General features: G+C 38.5%; 1 protein-coding gene across 4 annotated transcripts in view; it reads right to left on the bottom strand.

Moving 5' to 3' along the window:
• The window catches only part of KCNQ5 (potassium voltage-gated channel subfamily Q member 5), a 284,294-nt gene that overhangs the window by 73,867 nt on the left and 182,528 nt on the right, over window positions 1-27,899 (bottom strand). For 3 of the 4 annotated variants that reach the window (XM_054062689.1, XM_054062691.1, XM_054062688.1), the window contains exon 2: window positions 15,716-15,806. In XM_054062689.1, coding sequence (XP_053918664.1) covers window positions 15,716-15,806 — 91 coding nt within the window. Of the gene's footprint in view, window positions 1-15,715; window positions 15,807-16,102; window positions 16,177-27,899 lie in introns of those variants that run through there. The other variant, XM_054062690.1, reaches the window with a different exon arrangement.

Below are 27,899 nucleotides of genomic sequence, written 5' to 3'. Positions count from 1 at the left end.
AAGATGAGCCCACAGGTAATTTAAACAGTGAAGAAGATATGTTATACATCCACATTCATAAAACTAATTCTTAGTTTGAAAGATGAACGTTTGGTAGATAATATTGTCATTGTAGCAATATAGAATCATAGAATCATAGGATCATAGAATGACTAGATTGGAAGGGACCCACTGGGTCATTGAGTCCATTCCTAACACTCCCTAAGCCATACCCCTCAGCACCTTGTCCACCCGTCCCTTAAACACCTCCAGGGAAGGTGACTCAACCAACTTCCTGGGCAGCCTGTTCCAGTGCCCGATGACCCTTTCCATGAAAAATTTTTTCCTGATGTCATGCCTGAACCTCCCCTGGTGGAGCTTGAGGCCATTCCCCCTTGTCCTGTCCCCTGTCATTTGGGAGAAGAGCTCCCTCCTCTCCACAACCTCCTTTCAGGTAGTTGTAGAGAGTAATAAGGTCTCCCCTCAGCCTCCTCTTCTCCAGGCTAAACAACCCCAGCTCTCTCAGCCGCTCCTCATAAGACTTGTTCTCCAGCCCCTTCACCAGCTTCATTGCTCTTCTCTGGACACGCTCCAGAGCCTCAACATCCTTCTTGTGGTGAGGGGCCCAGAACTGAACACAGTACTCGAGGTGCGGTCTCACCAGTGCCGAGTACAGAGGGAGAATAACCTCCCTGGACCTGCTGGTCACGTCGTTTCTGATACAAGCCAAGATGCCATTGGCCTCCTTGACCGCCTGGGCACACTGCTGGCTCATGTTCAGTCGACTGTCAATCAACACCCCCAGGTCCTTCTCCTCCAGGCAGCTTTCTAGCCAGACTTCTCCTAGTCTGTGGCACTGCACAGGGTTGTTTTGCCCCAAGTGCAGGACCCGGCATTTGGCCTTGTTGAACCTCATGCCATTGGCCTCAGCCCAGTGGTCCAGCCTGTTCAGATCCCTAACAGGTGAGGTGATTATGATGATGCAGAAGCACTTCGGAAATCAGTTTGTTCCTAGAAGTAGGTTAAGATACATGCAAATGTAATTACATACAACGGGCATGTAATTGTTTACAAGACAGTAAATGAATGTTCATACTAGGCATATCTTTCCCTGGACAACTTGTGAATGAAAGCATTTAAAAATCTTGCCTTGTTTGTCAGGCTTTCTTTTCACATTGGAAACTTCTTTAGACTGTTCATTTCAATAGCATCAGCTTGTATTTATGCAACTGTTATAGGAAGAAATTTTTCAGTACTGAAGTGAGCTTAGCAGAGTTGCCAATAGAGTTTGGACCACAATTTATGTTTATACCTTAAGGAAATACGAATCCCTATAATATGCAGTGATATAGTACATAAACACTGGTATGAAATTCTAAATTCAATTTAGATTCTCTTCTGGAATGCCATCATGAAGTTGTGGGTTTTAAAATAAAAATTCTTGTGCTAACCAAAAGGAGAAAAGTACCTGAAGGAACTTCTTAAGCACTTCACCAAGAACAAGAGGAAGACAACTCTATTTTATTCGGCAGATGAATGTATTTCCATGTCCAATCTAAAGCTGCTCCTTGTCCTTCAATTAATTTGATTTTTCTACAGGATGAGGACTAGTGTGGTACTGCTAAGAAAACACTGTAAATTATTTAGATAGAGGATTATTTGCAAGAGTAGGGTTGATCCAATATTGACTTTTTCCCAATAAAAGTTTGCACGTTTTTTACCTGTGAGACCTACAACTTGAGAAGCCAATAAGGCTGTACATATCACATGTGTCAACTCAGCCATTAATTTACTTGAAATTTACTTGAAATGGCATTATTAATATAGTGTCATGTAAAGGTGCCTTACTAGTACATTGAAACTTTGTGAATTTAATTTGCTTTTTCCATCACAGAACAATTTGAAAACATAGTATTCCTTCCTAAAGCATGTCAGCTTATATAACTACATCACATTGAAAGAGGTTTTAGAACCTTCTTCTATGTCCTCATTTCCACTTCTGTAAATCTCATATTGAATGCCTAAATCACAAAAGCAGAATGCTTTTTGCTAAAATGTGGCTAAAGAAAAATGTCATTTTTTTTTTTGTTGGAAAAGAACACATGGAAAAAATGTGTTCTGCAACTGGTTAAAATTTTCTTTTTCTACATTCTACTACAAGAAACTTCAGCTTAAGTCCATGGCCAGAGTTATTTCACGAATTTAGAAAGGATTATGTTCAAAATTGAAAAAGTTGTCCATGTAGTAACAATAATTCTCAATAGTTAGCTACCATGTACTGCATTTCCTCGTAGGAAATTTTGCGTAGGACAAGGATATAATGGACAAGAAGCCAAGTGGAAAAAAGGAAGATTATTTATTTTAGTTATTTCAGTACCACTTTTATAGTACTAGTTAAATCATTAATTTTCAACCTGGTTTACACATTGTTAGATGTTGTGTCTGAGTTTATAGGGGTTGATGGCAGGCATCCAGGCCATTTGACATCCTATTCTCCAAATGAAATTTCTTCTTTGGGGCAAGAGTAAGAGATACCAAAGGAGAGGAGACCAGCAAAGCACGAAACATTCTTTGCTTGCAATAAAATATTTTCCTTGTTGAAATCTAATGACATTTCATTTGACTGAAGTTTCTCATTTGCCTGAAAAGCATACTATATGTACAGATGCATGAGAAACACTTCCTGCACTGTAAGCTGAAATTGTCACAGGCATCTTACAGGAGCTGATGCATACCATGTCCTCCATCATCCTTTAGACCTTAGTAGGGTCTCCAATGCAGAACTGGCAAGAAGAGAAAGTAATGATTTTGAAATCACTAGTCTACAGCTTCAGTTCAGTTAAATTAGTATCACAAAGCTGCTAGTAGAAGTTGAAAAGAAGCAATTTTTTATTAGTATTTTACTATTTTGGTTCCTATTAGTGCTATGCAGTTTTGTATTAATCATTAGCAATTACTATTTGCTGTGCTCGCTCAATTACACAAAGATAAGAAAGGGCATTGTGTGCTGAAAGCATGTGTTTGAAGGTCTCCTGTACTACACGGTGTGCTTGTGTATCGGGCAGAAATCCTATTTGTCTCACACACAAATGCATATACATGTACTACAAAGAGAAACTTCATGGACATCTATATCTATTCTGAAAGAGAAAAAGAGCAAAAGGATGTTTTTTCAATTTTGTTGTTTTAGGAGAATGGTGTAAGAGTATAAGGTTTTTCTTGGAGAAACAACGCAAAAGGCTTTTGTTCTTTCCTTGAGAAAAATAGTTACAATTTCTAGCTGCATTACAGATTCATGCATGGTGTTATTATCTCAAAATTAACTGAAATTTCTGCTGCTTAAGTAGATTTTAAAAACAGTCAGTGTAGTTACAGTAAGTAAGTTTAAATACAGTAAATATGACTCTGTGCACTGGAATGCTAAAAGAACTTCTGATACATGGTTTTCTTCCACACAAAGCAAATTTGTGGCTCTTTTAAAATACAGTATAAGCTTTCATAACAGAAAAGACATTGAGTAAAGTGGAGATGGGGTTTCACACTTATTTTTGTATTTTCTGAAATAGTGATGTTTCAAAATGATCCTTATGTCCTGGTCACTTCTTCTTTGAAGAACAACTGATTCTAAAGAGAACACATATTATTGTAAATAAAGTCTAAAGGAAGAGGACTTTCCTAGAAAATGTGAGTGCATTGGAACAGAAACTCTTAATAATAGTAGATACAGTTTAGTTGTATTTTTGATTGGTCCAGGTTGAAACCAAAGAGAAACAAAGAAATCGACATCACGGTGAAAGAAGTAATGTTTTAGTAATCAGTGCACTCAGTCACAATGTAAACTCAAATCTCTGTCAAGGTTAACGCAGGCCAGAGAATGACATTATTTTTTCCTATGGCAGCTGCAGAGTCACGAGGTTCTTGGTTTTCCGTGAACAAAAATTATAAGCATGCATCCTAAACAAGATCAGGATTTTTTTTTTAAACTTCATTTGGGATGGCTTATTACAAAATTAAGCATAAATCTAGGCTTTTAATTTTTTTGTTTGTTTGTTTAGTTCCTTAGCAATTGAAACAGAAAATCAGGACATAATTGGAAAGGCATATGACAGAATCAATCATTAGACCTCACATGATTTTTAGGATTGCTACATAAATGATGTATTCTGAATAGCTCTGTCCTATGTATAACATGATGGAACCTCAGTAATTTTGGATTACTTATGCAATATGAATAACACCATTTACATCAGAATGGGAAAATCCTTCACTGTTGTTAAATTTGGCCTCCTTCAAAAATTTAGCAAGGCTGTATTTGAACTCATGAGCAAATTTAGGTTTACTGGAAACCTAACCCTTCCCTTCCAAGGCAGAGCAGGGATTCCTTTGCCATTTCTTCCTTTTCCCTGTCTTGTCACCCTTTTCCGGTCACAACTGCATTTGAGCCCGCACCACAGTTACCACAATCTGTACCTTGTTTGGCTATTTAAGCTCACAGTTAAGCACCACCACACTCTTCCCCCTCCCCCGCAAGTAACTGCTACAGCAGATGCATTGGTGGTTCGGACAGTGGAAAGTCTTTCTTCCTTCTTAAAGCACAGTTCATCCAGACTGATGAACTTTTCTTTCTGAAATATTTCTGCATACACAGCTCCAGTTGTCATGGGGAAATATGCATATGCAAGAGAAGCAAGGCTGGAATGCATAGGCTTAAAAGATTCAGTTGCTTTTGGCATAAGGAACACAGGCGCCAGCGTGCTCTGGAAGCTTTTTACATCTGCGTGTGCCTTGGTTGCTCTGCCACTGAACAATGAGAGTCACACAAATGGCTGGAAAGGAAAATAAGAGGTTATCCAAAGCAAGGCTTCTATTAACAGATGGTCTTGGAGGATTCTAATGAACAGGGCTGATAATTAATTAAATCAAGCATACTTTGTACAATCTAGCTATGATGAGCACTTTTTTTCCTAACTCATTAGGATACAAGTGATGATTTGTTGAAATTATCTACATTAATATGCTTCTCAAGTAGTTCTTAATGATAAGTATTTCCCTAAGCATAACATTATAACAGCAAAAAACTTTTTGTCATTGCTTTCTAGTTCATTAACATAACTGCTTATTAAAACTTAAAATAATTTGTTGCTGCTGAAAACAGGTGCCCTGCTTCTAGACCATAATTTCTGGGAATTAGAATAATTTTCAAGATGAGAAAATGACCAAAGTTGAGCACACTGTGCTGTTCTTCTAGGACGCTCCTGGTTATTTTGCAATGCATAGATGAGCTGAGGTGTGCATTTAAGAAATCTGCCCACAAGACAATGGCTCTATTGTTATTTTAATTATATTTCTTGAATGAAAATTGTGGTTTTACATATTCTAAAGGCTAGTGAAGTAGGATAACTCAGCTGCAGACTGGTGTAAGGAGCTGCCTGCCCAGAGCTCATAGGAGAACTGGGTCTAGAAGTGACATTGTCAGAAGCCTGGGAAATGGACCACAACAAATCAAATTAATCCTCTGAAATAAGCTTTAAAAAGGCCACAAGTGCTTCCCTACTGAAGACAACACTTCTGCAGTGTAGCTGCACTGAAGACGCTCACTTGATGTAAATCAGCACGGACTCACTGCACTAGCACAACAGCAGGAATAGAAGGAACAATGTCATCTGACAGAGCTTGTGAAGTGTCCTGTCTTCCCTAAAATCTCATAAACAGGGAAGCCCAGTGTTTCCAGATCAGTTGGAAAAGGGAAAATAAACATATGCTCATTTTTTAATTTACAGTTGACTGCTTTAAGAATGTCACCAGCTGCTAAAATCTCTTCATAGTGACACATGATGAATAGTTGGTACTATTCAAATAGCAGTGCTTTATTATTCATTATCAAAGAGGATGAGATTGTTTTCTCATTCAATTAAAGCAAGAACATAACACCTCAGCTTCTGTATCCCTCTCTCAAGCGAAAAAACCCTCTACTGGTTCAAGGTACTGAGCACCAGAGTTGGACTCTACACTTTAAACAGATACTACTGGGATGTGAGGGGAAGTGTAACACTAGTCTGGTTCACATAAACTTGAGGAAGGTGTGAGCTTTAAACAGTTCTGATGCAGAAGCTGGTGGAGGACTAGGGGCTTTTCTGTTTTACCGGCCAGTTTCCAGATTAAAATCAGCAGTTATGAATATGTTCATATTTTATTGTTCAAAATAATAGTACAATTTGCATACACATTTGTATTATTCCTGATTCAATATTAGAAGGGGAGAACCTTGAGTACTGCATTGAGGTCTGGAATCCTCTACAAGGGAAAGACATAGATCTTTTGGAGTGAGTCCAGTGGAGGGCCATGAAGATCTCAGCAGTAAATAGTCTCATTTTGGTTTTAAAATTATCCGCATATTGAAAACAATGAAGTCCTGTACAGCTGTACCCAGGCCTTTGCATTTCCTTTGTGATTTCTTCACGCATTTTTGTCTGCTGTTGTCACGTTTCTGATGTCACGTGTTACAGGCAGACATTCAAGCACATCTCTGTAGCAACACAGCTCCCAAATCTTTCTTTTGAAATGTTTGTGAAGAATTTGATATCTTTTGCTGTGTCCAAAAGAAAAGTGAAATGGGTGCCAGAGCCAGTATGGACTCTGAATCTTTTTATGCTCTGGCATCCATGTTAATTTTGTATTCATGCAAGGGGGTTTAGTCTGATTTTTATGGCTGAACACATGTATGTGAATTAACTGATAACATTTGACATGTTGTATAGCACAGCGGGACAGGATATTTACTCTTATTTTTGGTCTTAGCATGTTTGGAATTGCTAAATCTTAGAGACTTTGTGAATGATGTTTGCTGTGTTCTTTTTTAAAGTGGTTTCTTTTTGCCATTTCCCAGTTTGCAAGAGCTCTCATTAACAGAGCTTCTCTAAGAGTACAGCAGTGCATGTTTTGACCATTGGGAAACCCATGGGCATCTGGGATGATATACACTAAGATGTTTCCAGTACTGAATGTGTTCAGAAAGTAATTTAAATCAAATGTTTTGTGACAATCGGTAACTTTTGGCAAAGTGGACTCAAAAGGGACTTTACCCAGTCTGTCAAAATCCTGATTACACATTTAATATCTCAAAGATATTAACTTCTGTCATCTCATCAAACATTTCTGTTACTTGAAGTAATCTTTGGTTATGATATTTTGAATCAATTTCTTAGGCTGAGTGAAAATATTGACTTGGTCCCCTCTGTACAGTCCAATAAGTACACTTTGAAAGTCAGTATACCAAGTCCTGTGTTTTACAAATCATGCAATTTGCTGAGTGTTTTGCAGCTTTCCTATTTTCTTTTTTTTTTTTTTTCCCCCAAGGCTTACGGAATTTTGGTATCTTGGAGAAAGAAAAGAAAAAAACCCCTTCCACATCCTCTCAAAAACATAGATATATCTTTATGAGACACTCATTTCCTGTGATTCCATCTTCATGTGGTACAATCAGTCAATTCCTGTCTGGTTCAGATTTGACACCAAAGTTATTATCCTGTCTGCGACATATACCTTTTCCTTAGGTACTATATGGAAGCCCACAAATTTAAATTGGCCAATACCTATTTTGCTAATTCATCTGTGTAGCTCACTCACAGTTCACAGCCCTCAGGACTTGACTCAGTTCCAGTCTGTGTCTGTGTATTTACCATCACCTACACTTTAAATTCTTTTTAGAGTTAGTATTATAGGTATGTATGTCTGCTCTGGATCCTTATATATGTATTTTATATTTGCCTGTATTTTCATATCTATTTGCTTGACTTCTCAGTTTTTAAGCTGTATCTTGTGAACAGATTTCTTCTCTCACTTGAGGAAACCTGACATTTTGACTGTAGCAGGCTACGTTTTTGCATGTTTTGTCACATCTGTGCAAAATGACTGAGTGGATTATGGATTCTCTCTGTACTCAGATGGTGGCTGTTCCCTACATTTCCAAACAGCTTTCACATCGCTCATATTCTGTGGATTTTAACATTCTTTTCCTTTTGACAGTTTGTGTATTGTAGACTTCTTCCTCACATATTATTTATTGCCATGTACTTTGCCTTTCCTCTGGAAACATGTTCTGCATTTCTATTTGGCAAATCAATATTTCCCTAACAAGGGTGAGGTCTGAATTTCTGATAGAGATTTTGATATCCAACCATTTTTACTGTTGCAATCTGAACTTTTTGTTGCCTGTTTTAAGGAGGTAGATCTTGCTCTGCACATAACAGGTTTGGACCTTTATCAAACTCTAGCATGAAGTCAATAAAATCACTACTGTAGTCTAGCATAAGCTATTACAAATCTAGTCTATGGATAAAGTTACAGTTATTATTTTTAAGTAGTTTCCCATGCTACATTGTTATCACTAAACTGATAAAATGCGAAGGAAGACACGTCATGGAAAAGCAGCTGTTATGCAAGGAGCGTTGCTCATTTGTCCTTAAAAATGGTCAAGGACAGCTGGTTGGGTTATTTAGCACAATACATTGATTAGCCTAAAGGAGGATGTGCTTTTCTCTTGTCAAAGAACTATTTTCCTATTAATATGAATTCTAACACTGTCACTAACATCGAAACATGTCCATTTTCCACTCCTAGAGATGCTCCACATTTTCCAGTCCTAGAGATTCTGTGCTCTACAAAAAGTGGTCCCTTGAATGGCTGGCTAAAAAGTTCTTTTTCAAATGATATGGGCGGACATGTTCCTCTTCAAAATATGTTCTCCACCTTTGAATGCTAGTCCCCTTTGTGCTGAGAAACAAAAGGAATCAGAAACTGATTGTTCACAACTCTGATAACCTTCTGACTTTTTGCATATAGCCATATAATGTCATGGACAAGATAAGCTAAGTGAAAGCTCTTACATAGGAAGAGATAACATGAATTTAAGAGTATAATGCACCTATTTAAACAATCAACACTGACTTTGTTATTACAGGTTAGTAATTTTAATGTTAAAATTGTAGCACGTCATGAGCTGTGTTGCATTTAACACTACTTGTGGGTTTGTTATTTCCATCCCTCTTCATTTCACACTACCACCTATTTGTCTGAACATGCCCTGTTCATTCAGAGGGAATGGAAAGTAATTTCATGGATGGTATTTCATCCAGTACCCACTGACTTATGACAGCTCCACTGAACTTAACATTGCACAGCAAATAGGGATTTCTCGTTGGAGTGTACCTGACTGGTAGTTCTGCCTGGGGAACACTCTGGCAGCGACTCTGAAACTCTCTCTTGCTCCTTACTGCATTTCCTGTTGAATGCTGTAGCTCTTGAGGTACCCGTTCATAGTTATCCTACTGTCTTTAAGTGATTCAGTTATGAGATTTTTCTTTGCCCTGATCGCAGATCATGTATAATAATGCTGGTTTAGTCATCTTTAGTCATCAAACCTATTTAAGCTTTCCCAGCAGAACTATAACATATTGTAATTTTTAATTACATGAAAAAAATTATTCCACTCAATGTGTGATTTTTCATTCTGTTTACAATGGTTATTTCTATTTAACACAGAAGAATAAAAGAATTATAGAATCATTAGGTTGGAAAAGATTTTTGAGACCATCATGTCCAACCGTACCTGTCCACTACTTAACCATATCCCTAAGCACTTCATCTACCCATCTTTCAAATACCTCCAGGGATGGTGACTCAACCAGCTCCCTGGGCAGCAGTGCCCGATAAACATTTTGGTGAAGAAATTTTTCCTAATGTCCAATCTGAACCTTCCCTGGAACAGCTTGAGGCCATTCCCCCTTGTCCTATCACCTATCAGTTGGGCAAAGAGACCTTTCAGGTAGTTGTAGACAGTGATAAGGTTTTCAGCCTCCTCTTCTCCAGGTTAAATAACCCCAGCTCTCCCAGCCGCTCCTCATAAGACTTGTTCTCCAGCCCCTTCACCAGCTTCATTGCTCTTCTCTGGACACGCTCCAGAGCCTCAATGTCCTTGTAGTGAGCAGCCCAAAATGGAACACAACATTTGAGCTGCAGCCTCATCAGTGCCGAGTACAGGGGGAGAATCACTTCTCCAGTCCTGGGAGAAGCATGGTTTTCATAAAACCATGCTGATTGGGCCTGAAAGGACAAAACTTTACTGATAACAAAATCAAGCCCAGAAACTTATCAATAATAGGCTTATGCCAGTAATGAGATGTCCTTATTCTCTGGTGTGTCTGAAGTGTATTTTATCATACTCACCACTGTTGAAAATACATTTTTTCATAGATACCTTTATAGTTTTATGTGCAGTGCCATGTTATTTTGTTATGAAATAAATTTTTATTGCTAATTTTATCTCTTTCCATAGCTACAGTGTGTGCTTATTTGTTTTAGAGCTTGGTTGGTTGGAAGTGTCAACGCTGCCTTCTGGCAGAAGAATTATGGCTTTGGGGACATGTACCGATATGTTTTTAAATAACTTCACTGTTTCATTCAAATTTTTGCTTCCTGTCAGACTTCCTCCTGGTAACTTTTAGTTTTAGTAAAGTGCACTCAGCACTTACATTTCCAACCAGAAATCTCCTCTTTTTGCACACAAATATTCTCAAGCAGTTGTGATCAGATCTGGTCCAAATTTTTATAACAAGTCAGCTCTGATTTAATAAAATTAGCATACTTAATAGGAGAGCATGAATTTAATCAGCAAAGACAAGAAATTATTTATTTTGATCAAAGGACCGAGAAGCCTGTCATATGAGGAAAGGCTGAGAGAACAAGGTTTGTTCAGCCTTGAGAAAAGAAGGCTTATGGGAGACATTATCATCATGTTCCAGCATTTGAAGGTGGCTACAAACAGGAGACTCTCTTTCTGCAGGGAGTAATGAGTACAAATCACTCCTGGGGAGACACTTGTTGGACATGAGAGGAAAATTTTTCACAATAAACCATTGGAATAATATCCTCAGGGAAGTGGTGGCTTCCCAGTATGGGACACTTAAGCTGGGCAGGGTGCTGGGCCATCTTGTCTATATTGAACTCCTGTCAAGAAAGTTTGGGTCAGATGATCCTTGTGTTCTCTTCCCACCTGATATTCTATGATTATATAATTCTATGATTCTCTCCCTTGTCCATTTGAGGAGGGGGAATGATACAGTGGCTTTGGTGGGCACCTGGCATCCAGTCAGGGTCAGCTCACCACATAAAGCCATGCTTTGAGATGGGATGAAGGAAAACATTGAAAATTTGTATTTCCTGCAAAATACTGATTCTGAGTTCTGACAAGCTCTACCAAACTTGAAAGTCACTGATCTTTTAGCTAAAGTATCAGTTAATCTGGTTCTCTCAGAAGACTCAACAAAACTGCAATAAGATGTGTATGCCCTACGTTCTTCGTTGGATAAATACCTCTAACAGAAAAATCTCAAGATCATCCACTGCTTCTTTTTATGCATTGTGAATTGGTCCTACAGAGCCATGCATCCAGTCCTCTACTTAGGTCTAGAGGACTTTTATCCAAGCATTGCAAGAAGATTCAAGTTTTGGGATAATAAGTCTAACTGAAAAATGCCACTTTTCTGAATTGTGCAGTATCCATCTCCCTTTTGAAATCTACTCTGCCCAGCTCTAAAATCCTGTAGCAGATTTGTATGATTACAGGAATGTGGATGGATTCACTGTCCTACAGCAGAGATAAACTGAATACATGCTTGCCTGCTATGGGACAGCTATACCCTATGGTTTTTAAGGAACATTCGCCCCTTTTCTATTTTTCTTTTATGGGAAAATGTTAGAGAAGGAAGGAATATTAGGAAGATTTTAATTGCTAGAAGCACTTACTAGGCTCACCTTTTGGATTCGCATAAGTGACCACAGTACATGTAGAAGGTAGCCTCGTCTACTGCACCCTGTCTGGTTTTATGTCTTTGGGAGCTATTTCTGCTTGAAGAATGTGTTCCTAGTGCACATTTTCAGAGCTTTTTATCCTACAGAACTGGTTACTGCTTTCTACCCCAGCCTTATTCAGAGAAAAACAAAACCCAGATTTGACAAAAACAATCCTGCAGAAATTCACATGAATTTTGCAATCTCTCCAAGTTGATTAAAAATTAAAATTATGAAAAAATGGAGTGCTTTGTCACTTGACATTCCCTCCTACAGCCTCAATTTTATTTTTAAGCTAAAAGTTCTAAAATGCTTAAATACACAAATAATCTTTTATGCCAGGTGAAATGAAATATTTAATCTGATCCAAGACTTTTTTTTGACTTTTAAATTTGCCAAACCTTTTTGGGTTCTGAAATTTCCTGAACTGAAAGCAAACAAACAGAAGTGAACCAGTTATTCACATAGCTTTAGCTGAAAATGATCTTAAAAGATAGTGAGTTTGGTCATGAAAGTGCATGACCTCTAGTTCCAGGCATATTCCTTCTTGGCTATCTTCCTCAAAGATCTGATTTTGCCCTCCCAGCCTAAATTTTACTTCTCTTGTGTTTATTATTTGATAAAGTGCCAGCAAACGTACTTGTAGGAGATCAGCAACATAGGGAAGATTATTTTCTTGCTGTGTTAGTTGGATTCTTAAGCTGCTTGTGGCTTTTTTTGATGTTGAAGTAGATTTTATTCTGCTGTCTATCTGGAATATATCACCGCTACAACTTGAGTGCCAGAAGTTGTGTGCACAGTTGAGGCTAAAGCATAATTATCATTGTAGGTATAAGGAGTTTTATCTGATGCTCTTCCCCTGGTTAGGCTTATTATTTCTCAAAAAAAACATAACCAAATTAATTACTGATGTAATGAACCAACATTGCTCTACAAAACATGCACTTATCTGCAGGACTTTCATTTTAAGCATAGATTTCAAATACTAAATGTGTTTCCCTTGACAGGCCCCTGATAAGTAGAAGATGCTTAGGAACACAGTAGTACTTGTGCAGATGCCAGAACTGAAGTCCTGGCTGAGTATGGCATGACACAGCGAGGCAGGTTTGTGTCAGCTCTGGGAGTAGAGCTCAGGCGTTGCTGAAGTCCAGACAAGTCCATTAACCTGTGCTGATGCTCAGAAGCTCTCAGCTAACACTGTTGTCCCAAACAATTATTTACTTTGAGATATCACACACTGTTGTATTTTTCTGAGAGAGTATGTAGGATGCAGTGATTAGGAGACACATTTTCTGCTTCTTTGTAAGGTGAGGCTGGGGTAGATAAGTGGAATTGACTGATTGCAGAACAATAATTTTCTCAGCTCCTCTGGCCTTTCTGAGAGGGAGGGAAAAGTTTGCTCACCTCATTTACACTTCCCTCTTGAACCTCCTTGTGTGATTTTGAATAGCTGCAATATGTCAAAGCCACAGTCACCCGTGCAGCCGGCAGCTCAGGTATTAAGTTGAAGGAACATTACACTAACTTTTTAGCCAATTAAAGTGGCTGTAGGGGGAACCATCTGGAATAAATCTGTAAAACAAACAGTTCACAGAAACCCAGCTGGCAGGTCTATGGGTTGTTATATTTGTATGGTACTTCATTAGAATATAAACATACACCTTCCTCCTCAAGCATGCAGCAAAACAGTATTAAACCAGGCCTCTGATAATTAATACAACTGTCTCTACAAAATGGCACTTTGGTAAGAATTACGTGACTCACTGCTACAAGAAGGTTGCAAAAACTCTAGTGACTGCATTTATGCGTTGGCACAGCCCAAACAGCTACTCCTGAGTTAATATAGAAATGTATGTTTCCTTGGTTTGTGGCTGCAGAAGCTTGCTTGATTGCTAATATCAGCTAAATATTCAGTATGCAGAGAAGGAACAAATCATGCATCAGCAAACTGGAATAAACCAGTCAGCTTTAGCCTGCTTCTGGAACATCGTACTTGGCTGTGTTTATATTTTTCTCCACTAGAGACCCACAGCAGGAGCCATAAAATTCGTCATCACTAGATTTATTTGTGCCAAGGGTTTGCTGAACACACCAGGCTACAGCATAGAAATGTTGGACCAGGCTGGTATTGATGCTTCAAGGCTCAGCCATCAACCCTCTTCGTCCTTAAGGCTATTTCTGCATTCAGGGGATGCCACAGGATGTACAGTCACAACTGTTAAGCTGGTTTAACATCATAGTCCATCTTTGAAGGCACAGCAGCAGAAAAGGTTGCAGTTTCCTGCTGCAGACCTTGAGCAGTGCAGCTCCACTGATGGGACACCTCAACAAGGACTGGTATATCAGCTATCAGAGCTCACCGCACATCTGCCCAGCACTGGGAGCAAACTCACTCCTTCACATTCAGGCTCCTCCTGGGAGAGCCATGGCAAAACACAGGGAATGTGTTTATCAGCCAGCTGAGGAATCAACAGTGCTAAGCTTACCAACACAATCAACAAACATGTGGCTCATGGGAAATGCATATTGTATGTCAGAACAAATGGCCATTCTACAACTCATTCGCATAAGTATACAGGGAAACATATTACTTGTCACAAAAACACCTGCTATTAGAAATAATTATTTTCACACTAATCAAATTTTCCTGTTTTCTATACCAGAAAACATTAGCAATTAGTATAGTAATTGCAATAATATAACTAGTTGCAGAACATTCAAACAGACTTCCATTTGCAAAGTATTGTTCAGATATGTTAATAATGGGACTAGGTATGAAAATAGGATTAAATCTGATGACTTTTAGCTGGTTTAACATCACCTGATCTTCTCTCCAGAAAACGAAGAAGCTATATGACTAGGAAGCAAAAAAATGTTTAACACCACTCTCTCTAATTAGCCCTGCTAAGAAACCATCAGATGGAACAGAACACCACACATCTGCACCTAGCTAGCTCTGGACTTTTAGTTCATTTATCTTGTTGTAGTGGCATATCATGCTATAGAGACATAGCATACACCATAATTATGCTTATCGGCCTGCTCATGCTACAATTAATTACGGGGCTGTTCAGAAGACAAGGGTTTTTGGAAATATACAGTGATGACTGTTAAAATACTGGCATTTGTCAACAGTTACTTCACCCCAGGCACTACGTAATGAGCCCCAGCCTGCTGTATACATGGAACTGAAATAACCATGGTAACTCTGGCTATACAGTGACATTTTAATGATCACTACCGCCTACCCTCAGGCCATCACTTGAAGAACTAAATGGCCCTTCAAGAAGCAGATGAATAAAGTGGCGTCCATACAATGCATGAAAAATATTAAGGACTTTTAGGGATTAAATCCATTCATATCTACCTCAATAGGGAAAAAGAGAGATAAACATAATGCAAAAGCACGTATTATGAAGAAATAATGAAACTACCACATCCTACTGCAGTAACTGCCACTAAAATGTCAGTATCTACCAACAGCTAGCACAAATTGGTATCTAAGATACCAAAATTATTTCCTATTTTAAGTATAAGTGCCTCTTACTACATACTGACTTTATACGTGACAGCAGCAGTATCAAGTTCTTTCATGTTCAGTCACTGGCAAACTGCAGTAGAAAAACTTAGCAGTTATAAACCACAGCAATTTTTAAGCAAAGATGGGAACGCAATACAGCACTTTATTAACATATCATACAATCTAACCTGTTTTTAAAGAAAAAGATGGTGGAATCCTCTGTCTTCATATTTTTTTCACCATTCCGGTGAAAAGTCTGGTTTCTTAAACTGTTCATGAGTTATACTATTTTCTGCATGGTGAGAGAGAGGATGTGAGTGTATATCAAAGTTTTTGTAAAACTGTCTTGTATTTAGAAGTTTCACTTACCAAAATGAAGAGACAACCAGAGGCAAGTTTTGTGTGTTCAGGAATAGTAGAAAACACGGACAAAATCAAGCAACCAAACACAAGGAGAAAACTGAAAAAGAAAGAATATTAATAATTGTTAATATTTTTCAGAACCCTGACCCAGTATTTATAATGATCCTACTTCACCATCATTAATAGAAGACTATCAGTGAACAGTTTTCATTAACGGAATGGAATTCAACCTCAACCTCGTTTATTAAAGTCATTAGAATGACGTGCTACTAAATCCACAAACTTCTGATCAGCACTGGCAGAATTAATGGAAACAAACACAAGAAACAAGATTTTCTTGGGGAAATTGACCCAATATACACAGACACTACTTTTGGCATCACAATCCTGTACCTTTATGCTGTCAAGATACTTTCGCTGTGACAACTGGGAAAACATAACCGCAATCTTAAGGTTGTGTGAGCTTGCATATCTCATGTTACTGATGAATATGTACAGGCAGAGCAAAGAACTGACAAGCTGCTAAATCTCTTTGCGAAGAAGTTGCAAACACCTGGTATCACTGTAGATATTCTTGCTTATCCTATGTCTGATCCTTGCAGCATACAGCATGTGGTGTTTGCAGACATGAGCCTGCAGAGCTGGTGTTGCTCCGAGACCTATACTATGGATGATAAGAAATATCCTTTCCTATTGTACTATTTCACCAATAATAAATAATAACATGGTGCTGGTGAAATTATCCATGAATCGGATCTGAAGAGATGTTCATTTCACCCACAATAGTACAAACTGACTGATCAGCAGCCAGGCAGCACACTGAATGAGTGCAAGGCAGTACATGTTCTACATATGTTCTTGCACTGGATTTTGCAGGTAATAAAAACTGATTCTATCAATGTTTTGTAAATATTCTTCTTAAAGTACTTGCCAGTCATGATGGGCAATCAGTCAGCCAGCAAGGGGAAGGACTTTGGCTTTTGTCTGAATTGCTGAGACTCTTAGCAGATACTCTCACCCAACACCAGCAGGTATTGTAGTTAATGGAGATATATATATTTGCCAGAAAGTACAAATGGCTCCTTCCTGACACAAAAGGGATTCAGCTCTCTTACAAGGTCAAAGGGAAAAAGCACAGAAATTACTTATCTGTGTAGAAGGTGTATGTGCTTTTCAATATGATGTTTTGATTAATCGACACAATAATTCAGAAGACACAGAAAGCAACATTTAAGAAAAGAGCATATGTGTGGGTGTTTCTGGTGGCCAAATTGAAAATCTCAGCAATTTGCTGTTGTGGGAGTGGAATCCAATCACACGCTGAGCTGTACTAGCAAGAATGCAGCCAGCAGGTGGAGGGAAATGATTCTTTCCCACTACTGGGGCATCTTAAAGACTACATCTGAGTGTTGTGCCCGGTTGGGGACTTCCTAGCTTGAGATGCAGATGGATAGACTGAAGCAAGCCAAGTAGAGGGCCACCAAGGTGGTCAGGGGCTGAAGCTCATGACATAGAAGAGGCATTGAGCACAGCTGCTTTGTCCAGCCTGGACAAAGGGAAGCTGAGAGCTCCAACTACTGTCCTCAACTGTCTAATTCTGGTTATAAAGAAGCCAGAGAGGACACAATTTGCAGAAAAGAAAATTAGTACTATCTATAACAAAAAAAGAGTCACAGTGAAGGTGGTTCAGCATTGGAGCAAGTTGCCCAGCAAAGCTGTGAAATCTCTGTCCCTAGAGATTTTCAGAAGAGGCCTTTTCCTGTCTAAATTCTTCTCTGATTCTAACTACTGAATACAAACTTTAATATATTATTGCATCTCACTCAGCGTGCACTTCAGGAGCTATAATTTATCTTTCCCTTATAACATAGACTTTCCATAGTGCTGTAATATAGTAGTGCTGTAATAGATCCAGTATTTTAGACAAAAATATTAAGTCCTCTTCTTCAGAATTTCTATTAGAAAACTCTGATGTGCAATGCAATAAGACATTTGAGGCACATTTTGGAGTGTATCACTTAACTGCTGAGGTGAAGATCCATTCTGAAAATCAAACCTAGTAGGAGACTGCATAGAAGCTCTACCAAGAAATGTAAATAAAACCTATACAGGAGGTCAAAGGGTGTGTCTAAAACATACCATTGGCAAGTCTATCTTCCAAACTGAAGAAAGATAAAGATCTGCACATATATGGTCAAAAGTTTCATAAAAAAAACTAATTCAAGTGACAAAAATACACCTTGTGAGCAATTTTGCTCACCTTTCTCCCAGTTATTTTTTAAAAAGAAAACTTCCCAGAACATTACTGGTAGTTTCAGCTGCTACGGTCTTCAGATACAACCCCCCTGTAATTACATCTTACTGGAATAGGCATAAATGTGGTTTCTCCTCATTAAGTCTTGCACGGAAGGCAAAATAAAATTAAGATATGACTAAGAATTTATGGTAAAAGAATGTAATTTCCGTTTGCAGAATTTCTTTAGTCCTGAATCAGTTAAAATGATATTTTCTTGCTTCCTTTGTGTTCAGGTATTAAAAACCACTCTTGTTTAGTTGTATTCCAGTAATACCAACTAAATTGGAGGCCCAGTTGTACTGGGTATTTTCCAAACACACAATACAAGTTTTCACTTGGAAGAGATCTCTTATAGCACAATTATAAAAACCAGGCACAGCAAGAAATAAAGAAAGCTTGTTGTTCCCATATCACAGCTGGAGACCACAGCACAGAAAAGGTAAGGGACTTGCCTAAGGCTACACAGAAAATCTTTCTATGTGGAATAAACCTGGACCTTTTAAGTGCCAACCCAGTCCTGCAGTCACAAAACCATCCTCCACTCACCCACGACTTGTTTAGCCATAGTTCCTCAGGATTGTGATTTGGAAGATCTCCGTGGGCAAAGTGTTAATTCACAATAGATGGGAAAAGTGAGTCATGAGAGGCAACCGGTACAGTTAAGCAGTATTAATCAAAATAAAGGTAAATATTCAGGAAAGCCAGGTGCAGTTTAGATTAGCACCTGGTAGATATAGTTCTGCAGATTATCCATGAAAAACAGAAACAATCCTCAGAGCCATACATCAGAATAGTCTTGGAAAGGTATTTTTCCAGACTTCTATAACCTTTTGTTCTCAGTTTTTCCAGAAACTCTACAAGGAATGAAGCATGGTTACTAATTATTATTGTTAAAGAACAAAAGAGGAGTGTTTGCATTTATCCACCCACACATTCAAATCTTGCCCCTCTATCCCTCATTCCTCCCTCCAACACTGAACACTGCTTTTACTGCCATTCAGCGTATTATGTCTAAATTTAGACTGTAAGCAGTTTGGGGATGGGAGAAACTGAGCCCTATTAGCCTTGCAAAACTAAAAGCATACTTTTAGATGCTGTAAAACACAACATTAGCAACAAAAGTAAAAGGATTAACTGTTCTGGAATACTTTCTGTCCTTTATTTACCACTAACATGCTTTCCTGCAAAGCAAACCAATAGCCAGGATTCACTTTTTATCATTTTTAATTTAATCTATTTACTCAGGCCATGGAATGAAAGTACCTCTCTTTTCCCCCAGCAAGAATAGAAAGCATGGGGGATGCAGCAACACCTTTCACCCGTCTAGAAGTTAAGTAAGGATTTGCCCATCAAACATAAATCCCTAAGGTTCAAATGTCATCGTGGTCAAAGTGTATCAGAAGTTTTTCTTTCCTATCATGAACTATTTTTCCAGTGAGCATAGATGAAGTATAGAGGTTCGCATTAAGCCCTGAGTAGTCATTTTATAATCCTCAATAGAGGAAGAAGTATTTTAGAATGCCAGCATTTGAACTGTGTGCTATGATACATGTTATACAAGAGGATGCTGCTGTAGGTAGAGTAGTACAAAGCAAAACACAAAGCAATTATATTTGGCCTCTAGTGGTTCAGTCGAGATCGTATAGTTGTTCAGGCTGAAAAAAACAGATGGTCTTTCCTCATGCATTCAGTATCAGACAGTAAAACATATGCCTTAGGCAGTAACTTCCCATAAAATTATTCAAGCATTGCCATAGTCTTGTAAATTATCAAAAGCAGCAACTTCCATTTTGTTTCATCACTAATCAGTTTTGATGCAGATCCTTTCATCTCGTTCCGCTGCTTCTGAAAGCACACACTAATTGGAGAAAGGCCAATTTATGAAAGATAATATAACTCAGAAGCTTTGATATTTATTCAATCTGGCTCTCATAAACTTTTCTTACTGGTTAATTAGGAACTACCAATTCTCCATTTATTTAATTTTCAACAGAATTTTACTATAGTTTGTGATTTAAGGGCTGTTCATATGGAAGAGGATGTTCAGCTTAAAGCAATTGTTAAAACATACTCAGGGAATCTCGTAAACATAAAAAATACACTCAGCAGAGACCTTTAAAAACTATTACGCTGCATTATTTACTGCTAGAATTAAAATAATCAAAAGTTAAACGTCAGCAAACATTTTTATGACCTCTTCTGTAAATAATAAAAATGTATCACTGTTAAAGTGACATAATTAAGTAATTAGACCACCAGAGTTACGTTCAGTATTATTTGAGGTCTGACTTAATCCCCATGAATGCAAGGATATTCAGGATTATGACCAAAATTATTTTCAAGCCATCGGCAGTGACATTATCCTGCATTTTCTATGGGAGTAGAAAATGTCTGAAAGCTTTTTCGAACCTTAACTACAACCAAAAAGTAGTTCTTACTTTCCCCAGTGGTACAAATTCAGAACTAATGTAGTTGATTGCAGACTTACAGAGGGGCAGGTTTAGACTAGACATAAGGAAGAATTTCTTCACCATGAGGGTGGTGAGGCACTGGCACAGTTGCCCAGGGAGGTTGTGGTTGCCCCATCCCTGGAGGTGTTCAAGGCCAGGTTGGATGGGGCCTTGGGCAGCCTGGGCTGGTGGGATGTCCCTGCCCATGGCAGGGGGGTTGGAACTCTGTGATCTTTAAGGTCTCTTCCAACCCAAACTATTCTATGATTCTATGATTCATGACGTCTGAGTCTACAAAGAAGCTATTAGAGTCCCTCCATAAGTAATTCCTTCCCATATCCAGGACTAGTGCCCATGTTTTCTTAACAATGATCAGGATCTTGTTGGCTGAGTAACCAGGTATCACCTTTACGTGACTTTTTAATCCTTGAATGCATCAAATCTGCGTGAGGTATTAGATAAAATGTGCTGAAGATTATACTGGATGTATAGCACCAGCAGATCCATTACAGTGTTAGTGAATAAAATGCCCTGTAAAAACCCTACAAAGAAAGGAAGGAAAGAGATGGCCAATCATAGCACTGTTATACTTTCATTGGGAGAATTAGTTTTGGTGAACAGTTCTCACCAAAAGCAGAGTGATAGATATTTGATAAGCAGGTTACCCTACATGATGCCCCTGCCTTGGCTAGATGCTGGCAGCACTCTCATCCCTCTTGGTGTGTGAGAAAGAGAGACTTCATGGCTTCAGTGTTTCATGGAGCTGACAGGGACAGACAAAACCAGCATCTCCTGGGCTAGAAGTTACTGTTACAGATACACATGATTTCCAAGGAAAGGAATTCCCATAGGGCAGAAAGTATGCATAATGTTAGACTGAAATCTGGTGTACCGTGTTGCATCCCAGAGCAGACGTACATACTCAAGACAGGAAGACAGCAGAAACCTGACAGCTGCCATCAGCCTCAGTGTGCTTTCTGGTGTCTCTCAGCAGACAGTTCCTGGAGGTGGGCGGAAATGTCTTCTCTGACAGGATAAAGAATAACAAACACCAGACCATTTTCCTAGCTTCAAGAAAAACCGAAAGTGAAAATGTTGGCTAATGCAGGCGTGAGGAACTATTTACGCAGGTCCTGTGGTATCTGCCTTAAAAAGTAATCTTTACAACATTTCTATAAAACAGATGATGCATTGCTGACATGGTGGAAAAGAATACAGTTTAACAGTTTTGATAGTGGAAACCACGTGGATTAAATTTTCCATCATTTAGAGTTTCGATGTGACTTGTTTATGCAAGGGAAGGAGACAAGACAAAGGTTATTACAATTTGTTAAAAGTGTTTGACAAAAGCCACATGGAGAATAAGAGCTCTCCAACAGAAAAAGCTCATAAATTTCTCCTGTAGGCTTTCTTTAAAATGACTAGCACTTCAATCTTTTCCTCGAGTGGAAGAGTGCAACATGTTAGGGGCTTGACGCCGCGCTGCCTTCTACCCAGAAATAGCACAACTCTGTCTACGGAGAGGTGGAATGTGATGAACTCATCATCTTAAAGTATGAAAATAAACTGGATAGAAAACCTTAAAAAAATTTTGAGATAAAAAATAAATTTGCAGCAAAACCAGCTTTTTATATATTCTTTCTCTGGATTAATTGTTACCTTCTTCAGAAGTACAGAAATTTGAACTGAATTTCATGTCCAAAACTCTAAAAACTGAATGTGATGATCAAGCAACTTGTTTAGAAAGGCGAGTTTCATCAGGCTATGATGAACTAATTTTATTTAAATAATATTTCATTTTCCATTCCCCTATGGGATGTTTATTCATTCTAAAAAATTACAACCATTTAACAAGTACAAAAGCGTTTAAGTCACAGTGTCAAAAAAAGTGTTTTCAACATAAATTGACCTTTTCTGTCATATTTTTAAGGAGTCAGATTTTTAGCAGTGTCTGCTAAGTGATTGTATTTGGCTTACATTGACAAAACAACAAACGGGCTATAACAGGAGATGTAATCAAAACCAAGCAAATGAAATAGCTCAATTACCTATGGGACACCAACCAAACTGTCATTAAATGCACATTTGATAATCTATTCCATCATAGACAAAAAATAAAACATGAAGGTAAATTTCCCTAGGGATCTATAGAGAAGGTATCATTCTTCTTTGAGCAAGCAAAGCAGCTCAACAGAACAAAACAAAACAATAAATGATTATTCTGATGGGTTTAATGCTCAGAGATACCTATGACCTAGATATTTTCCAGAAGGTTTTCATTGGCTTCAACAGGAGACATTTTAAACACAAAATAAGAATAAAGCATGCGTTCTTTCAGATTTTAATTATCTTAAAGTTTGGGAAGCATGGTACTGATTTGCATCCCAGGATATTTGTTTGCACTTTCAGGTGCCTCAAATCTCTAGAAAATGACAAAATACTCCTTTTATCACATCTACAGAGTAGATTTTTTTGGTAGACCGAAATTTGCAAATGTGAACGCTCAATTTATTAAAAAAAAATCTGTATTTAGACAACTCTGTAGGTATTTTTGTTCTTTTGTAGCAAACAGACCTAATTCCCAATGACAAGTCTGATAGCTCACCTTGCAACCTTTGCTTCATCACAGATATTTCCCAAGAAAAGGAATTTAAAATATTAATATAAACTACGTTGTGTTTGTCAATGAGCACTGGTAGTAGCATTGATAGTTTTTTAGAATATATACAAAATTAAGTTAAATACTTTATGCAATGCAAAGGAGAAAATGAAAAGAATTACGGTATGAAACTGGAGAAATGAAAACCACTGCATAATTTTTTTTGTAAAATCATTTGTTCATTGCAGTCTGTTTTTTCTAATCTCGTCCACAGTCTAGGGCAAAGGGAAATACTCAAATCATGTTTTTCTGTGAAAGTGTTTGCTAACACACTGTGATTAAATCTTTTGCTAACCAGAAAAAATAATCCTCGATATAAGAAATGTGTAGATGTGCAAGAAAGAAATGCATTCCAGTAATCACCAGTGTAATCCTCTTCAAAATCAGCTTTTCAGGTCTTCAGATTATAAAATAGAAATGCTGCCACCACCACCTTATTTATTTATTTATTTATTTTAGGTAAAAGAGCAAACTGAAAAGAACAGAAGAATTGTAGGATTGTTTGGTACATTTTATGCCACAAGCAACGTTTTCCTCTTTGCTTAGTTCTGGGAGCACCGCTCTGTCTCCGCTGAAGCTAAGGCATGATTGATTGTAATGGGGCCAAACATCACTTTATTATCTAATCATCCATCAGCGGCCAACAGTGCCACAGTTTTGGTGACTAAAACTAAGCAGAAAACACATTGGATTGGGGAAAAAAAGCCTGTCTAACTTAGCTTCTGGAGTTAATTCCACTCAATGTGACTCAGCTAGACCCTTGACATCACACTGTGCCAGGGAACAGCACTGTTACTCCTGATGGTCTACACATGAAATTGTGAGGACTACCACCAGCATCATTTTGGCTTGATTCAAATAATATTTTCCTAGACAATTCCTAGGTAAGGTCTGGGAGTTAGCATGTATCTGGATGAAATCTTTTTCTGGACTTCAAAAATATGAGCTGTAATTTATGATCAGTGAGGATATTTCAGTATTGGTTTACGTCTCAGTTTCAAGTAAGGATAGAGGCAAAGTCTACTGAAAAATTAATCATTCAAATTCAGACGACTGCTTGGCATATTTTAATAAAATCTGTGGGATACTTAGCTCTGCATAGGGGTTGCAGTTTATTTGCTGTCACTAAATACTATTGTCCATGTTACCAGAATATTGAGTAAGACAGTAAAACACACTGTTTTTTTTTTTTTTAAATAGAAAAAGTTATTTTAAGTGGAAACAGAATTCCTGAGTGTAAGTGATGTGTAGTGCACCACAGAACTATATCGACCTGTGATGCCTGTGGGAGGAATGATACAAAATGATTAAAATTGACAAATACTAGTTAATCTGTTCACTTTATGATGCCTTTATTCAGCAGGCTGATTGAGACAGGAACACTTTACCACCTTTTAATATGCTGAAATATAGAATAATATTTTTAAACACTCCATTTAGGAGAATGAGGATGAAATAATCTGTCCTTAACAAAAACCATGTATTCATGACAGAAATTTGAAAAAGGATAGGCACAACAAGAGTATTTAAAAGTCCAGGCTACTTCATAGCCCCATCACCCCTCACTGCTACCACAGAAATCTAAGCAGCCACAAACACCAGGGTCATCAAAATTGGCAGAATAATGTCATAACGGTGTCAATAAACAAATTTGAAAATGTCTTCAATATACTAAGATCTGGGTCTTCTTTCTCTAATTTTACTTAATCCTTTAAGTAACAGCTGGACTCCGGTCTTTACTGAAGCCTTATAGTTGATTTCAGTAGAACTATGGCTTGTGTTGGGAATTATGAGCTGACTCATAAATATCACCGGCGCAAAGAAAATCCCTTTAATATCTTATAGTTTTTTCCCAGTAGTAAACAAGGATATAAATGGAACACAGACTATTTTTCCACCATAGTGCATTGTTAGGATTAAACTTCTAAGAATCAATCACTGCACTTTAACTAGAGGGTGTTCGGTTTTACACCACACCATTAGTCTTGTCTTCCTTAATCTAAATAAGTTCCATGCTTTCTGGAATCTGAAGTGCCCTTTCTTGTTCTTAGGCAGCAGTACTAACAGACCTGATGGAAGAAGCATGTGAGATTGCAACAGAAGAAGAATCCCATCCTGAATGGTTCAAATGACAAGAATTTCCTGGGTTTAATATATTTATAGCAACACTTAGCTCCTCTCTCCATGGAATTCTATGCTAATTTGTATTAACATGAAAGCAGCACAAAGACTCAAAAATGGGAGGAAGTGGGATGTTCACCTATTTCCTTGTATGCTTTCAGTTTCCCAAAGTTTAAAAGCAAAGAGCAGACGTGCACTTTGTCAGGCACTAGGACATGCTGAGGTGGGTGCAACAAATGGCTTGTGGTTTCATATCGCATGCTGCTTTCAGAACCCAACAGCTTTCATAGACCTAAAGCAAAATGTAACACTGTTCAAAATGAAGCTTTATTCTGTCTGAGTGTCTCCAGTCAAAGCCCAATGATGTCACTAATTATCCTGGTTTTCATGTTCTTTTATTTCATAATCACTGCGACTGGAAAGAGGGCCACATAGTTTCTTCTGTGCATCAAACAAGACATTCTGTGTGCTAAGCACACCAGCAGTGGCTGCACAGGGTGGTGTGGAAGGGCAGCATCCTGTGTACCCAGAGCAGGATCTGCTTCTCCTGGGATGTTTGTGAGGAAGTCAGCTGCTGCTCACACGTCTGGCCTCTGTGTGCCAGCAGTATGCTTATACATTGCTTTGACAACAATATTTCTGTTTTGATAAGGAGTTATTTTATTAAATGCTGAGTTACAAAGGTTCTGGAATAACTACTATGTTTATTCAGAATGTTAAATACACAAAGTGACCACTTATTTTCCATATGGGGAAAAACTTGCCCTTCGAGCTTCTTAAATACTTTAAAGCTGCTGCTTGTCTGTTTGAAACAACACAAGAAGGTGCTTTTACTTTCCAATGTTTTATCTTACAGTGGCTTGCACTCTTTGCCAAAATCTTCCAGCTCAGATATTAGTGTGAAACAGCTTTGCATTTTAAAGACATATTACAGGCGTGGAGATAACTTTATATGAATTTTACTTTAGTAGATCAATTTCCTTTCACAAATGCTGAACTTGCAAGCACTAAGTTCAAGTTCAGGCTGGAAGGGGCTTCGAGAAACCTGATCTAGTGGCAGATGTCCTGGCCCACAGCAGGGGCGTTGGACTGGATGGGCTTTAAAGGTTCTTTCCAACCCAAAGCACTTTGTGATCTATGAGTACAGTTTAATCAGAGATTTGCAGAGATGTACGACCTCACACATCAGTGAATCTCATGAAGTTCTACAAGGCCAAGTGCAAGATTCTGCATGTGGGTTGGGGCAATACCAAGCACAAATACAGACTGGATGGAGAATGGATTGAGAGTAACCCTGAAGAGAAGGACTTGGGGTGCTGTTTCATAAGAAAATTAACATGAGCAGGCAAGGCACACTTGTAGCCCAGAAAGCCAATCATATCTTGGGCTGCATCAAAAGCAGTGTGACCACCAGGTCAAGGAGGGTGACTCCCCTCTCTACTGTGGTGTCAGGAGATCCCACCTGGATTATTGTTTCCAGCTCTGTGGCCCCCAACATAAGAAGGACAAGGACCTATTGGAGTAAGTTGAGGGCCACAAAGATGATGAGAAAGCTGAAGCACCTCTCCTCTGAAGACAGGCTGGGAGAGTTGGGGTTGTTCAGCCTGAAGGAGAGAAGGCTCTGGGGAGACCTTATAGTGACCTTCCAGTACCTGAAGGGGCTACAGGAAACCTGGAGAGGGACTTTTTACAGGGACATGTAGTGATAGGATAAGTGGTAATGGCTTTAATTTGAAAGAGGGAAGATTTAGATCAGATGTAAGGCTGAAAGTTTTCACTATGAGGGTAATGAGGCACCGGGACAGGTTGCGCAGGGAAGTTGTGGATGCCCCATTTCTGGAGGTGTTCAAGGCCAGGTTGGAAGGGGCTTTGAGCAACCTGGTCTGGTGGGAGGTGTCCCTGCCCATGGCAGGGGGTTTGGAATTAGATGACCTTTAAGGTCCATTCCACTCAAACCATTCTCTGATTCTATAATTGTAAGTACATATTTCCAAACACTGACTGCATGATTCAATGCTGGAGAAGAAGCCCTCGAGATCCCTTTGTCAACCAAACAGTTAGAGCCAGTTTTTACGAAGTATTAGCCTTCTGTAGTTGCACAGAATGTTCTACTGAGTGGGATTGTAATTTCCCACATGTAGGAGACAGGCAGACATGTGTCTCTGCTGGAGAAAAACACCTCTCTCACTACAAAGAGGTGCAGTTAGTTGGTGTATCTCAGCTTAGAACGATTCCTGGCTGTGCAAGTACCAACGCAACATCTCTCTGCTGTACCTCTATGACACCCACCACCATCACCGTACAGCGTTCAGTTTACTCAGTGTAGAGAATTTCATCATAAGACAAAGCAGTATTTTTTCGCTATATTAACAACGTGGAGCAGAGATACATGATATTTTGGCCTCCTACAATTCATAAAAATTCTCATTAAAATCAGTATAGGCAATACACTGAAGGGATTTTGCAAATTCTGTCTCTGATAGTCTAAAATTCCTAACTGTCTTTAAAATGTTAACTAAAGTGTACACGACAAGCTTGTGAGGATTGAGAACTGGTCCTGATAGTCTAAAATTCCTAACTGTCTTTAAAATGTTAACTAAAGTGTACACGACAAGCTTGTGAGGATTGAGAACTGGTCCTTCCTAGGCTAAGAGTGATTCAAGC

This window comes from Cuculus canorus, chromosome 3, assembly GCF_017976375.1.
Source record: "Cuculus canorus isolate bCucCan1 chromosome 3, bCucCan1.pri, whole genome shotgun sequence".
NCBI lineage: Eukaryota > Metazoa > Chordata > Aves > Cuculiformes > Cuculidae > Cuculus > Cuculus canorus.
Note: the sequence above shows the minus strand (reverse complement) of the source record. Positions and strands in the feature narration are given on the sequence as shown.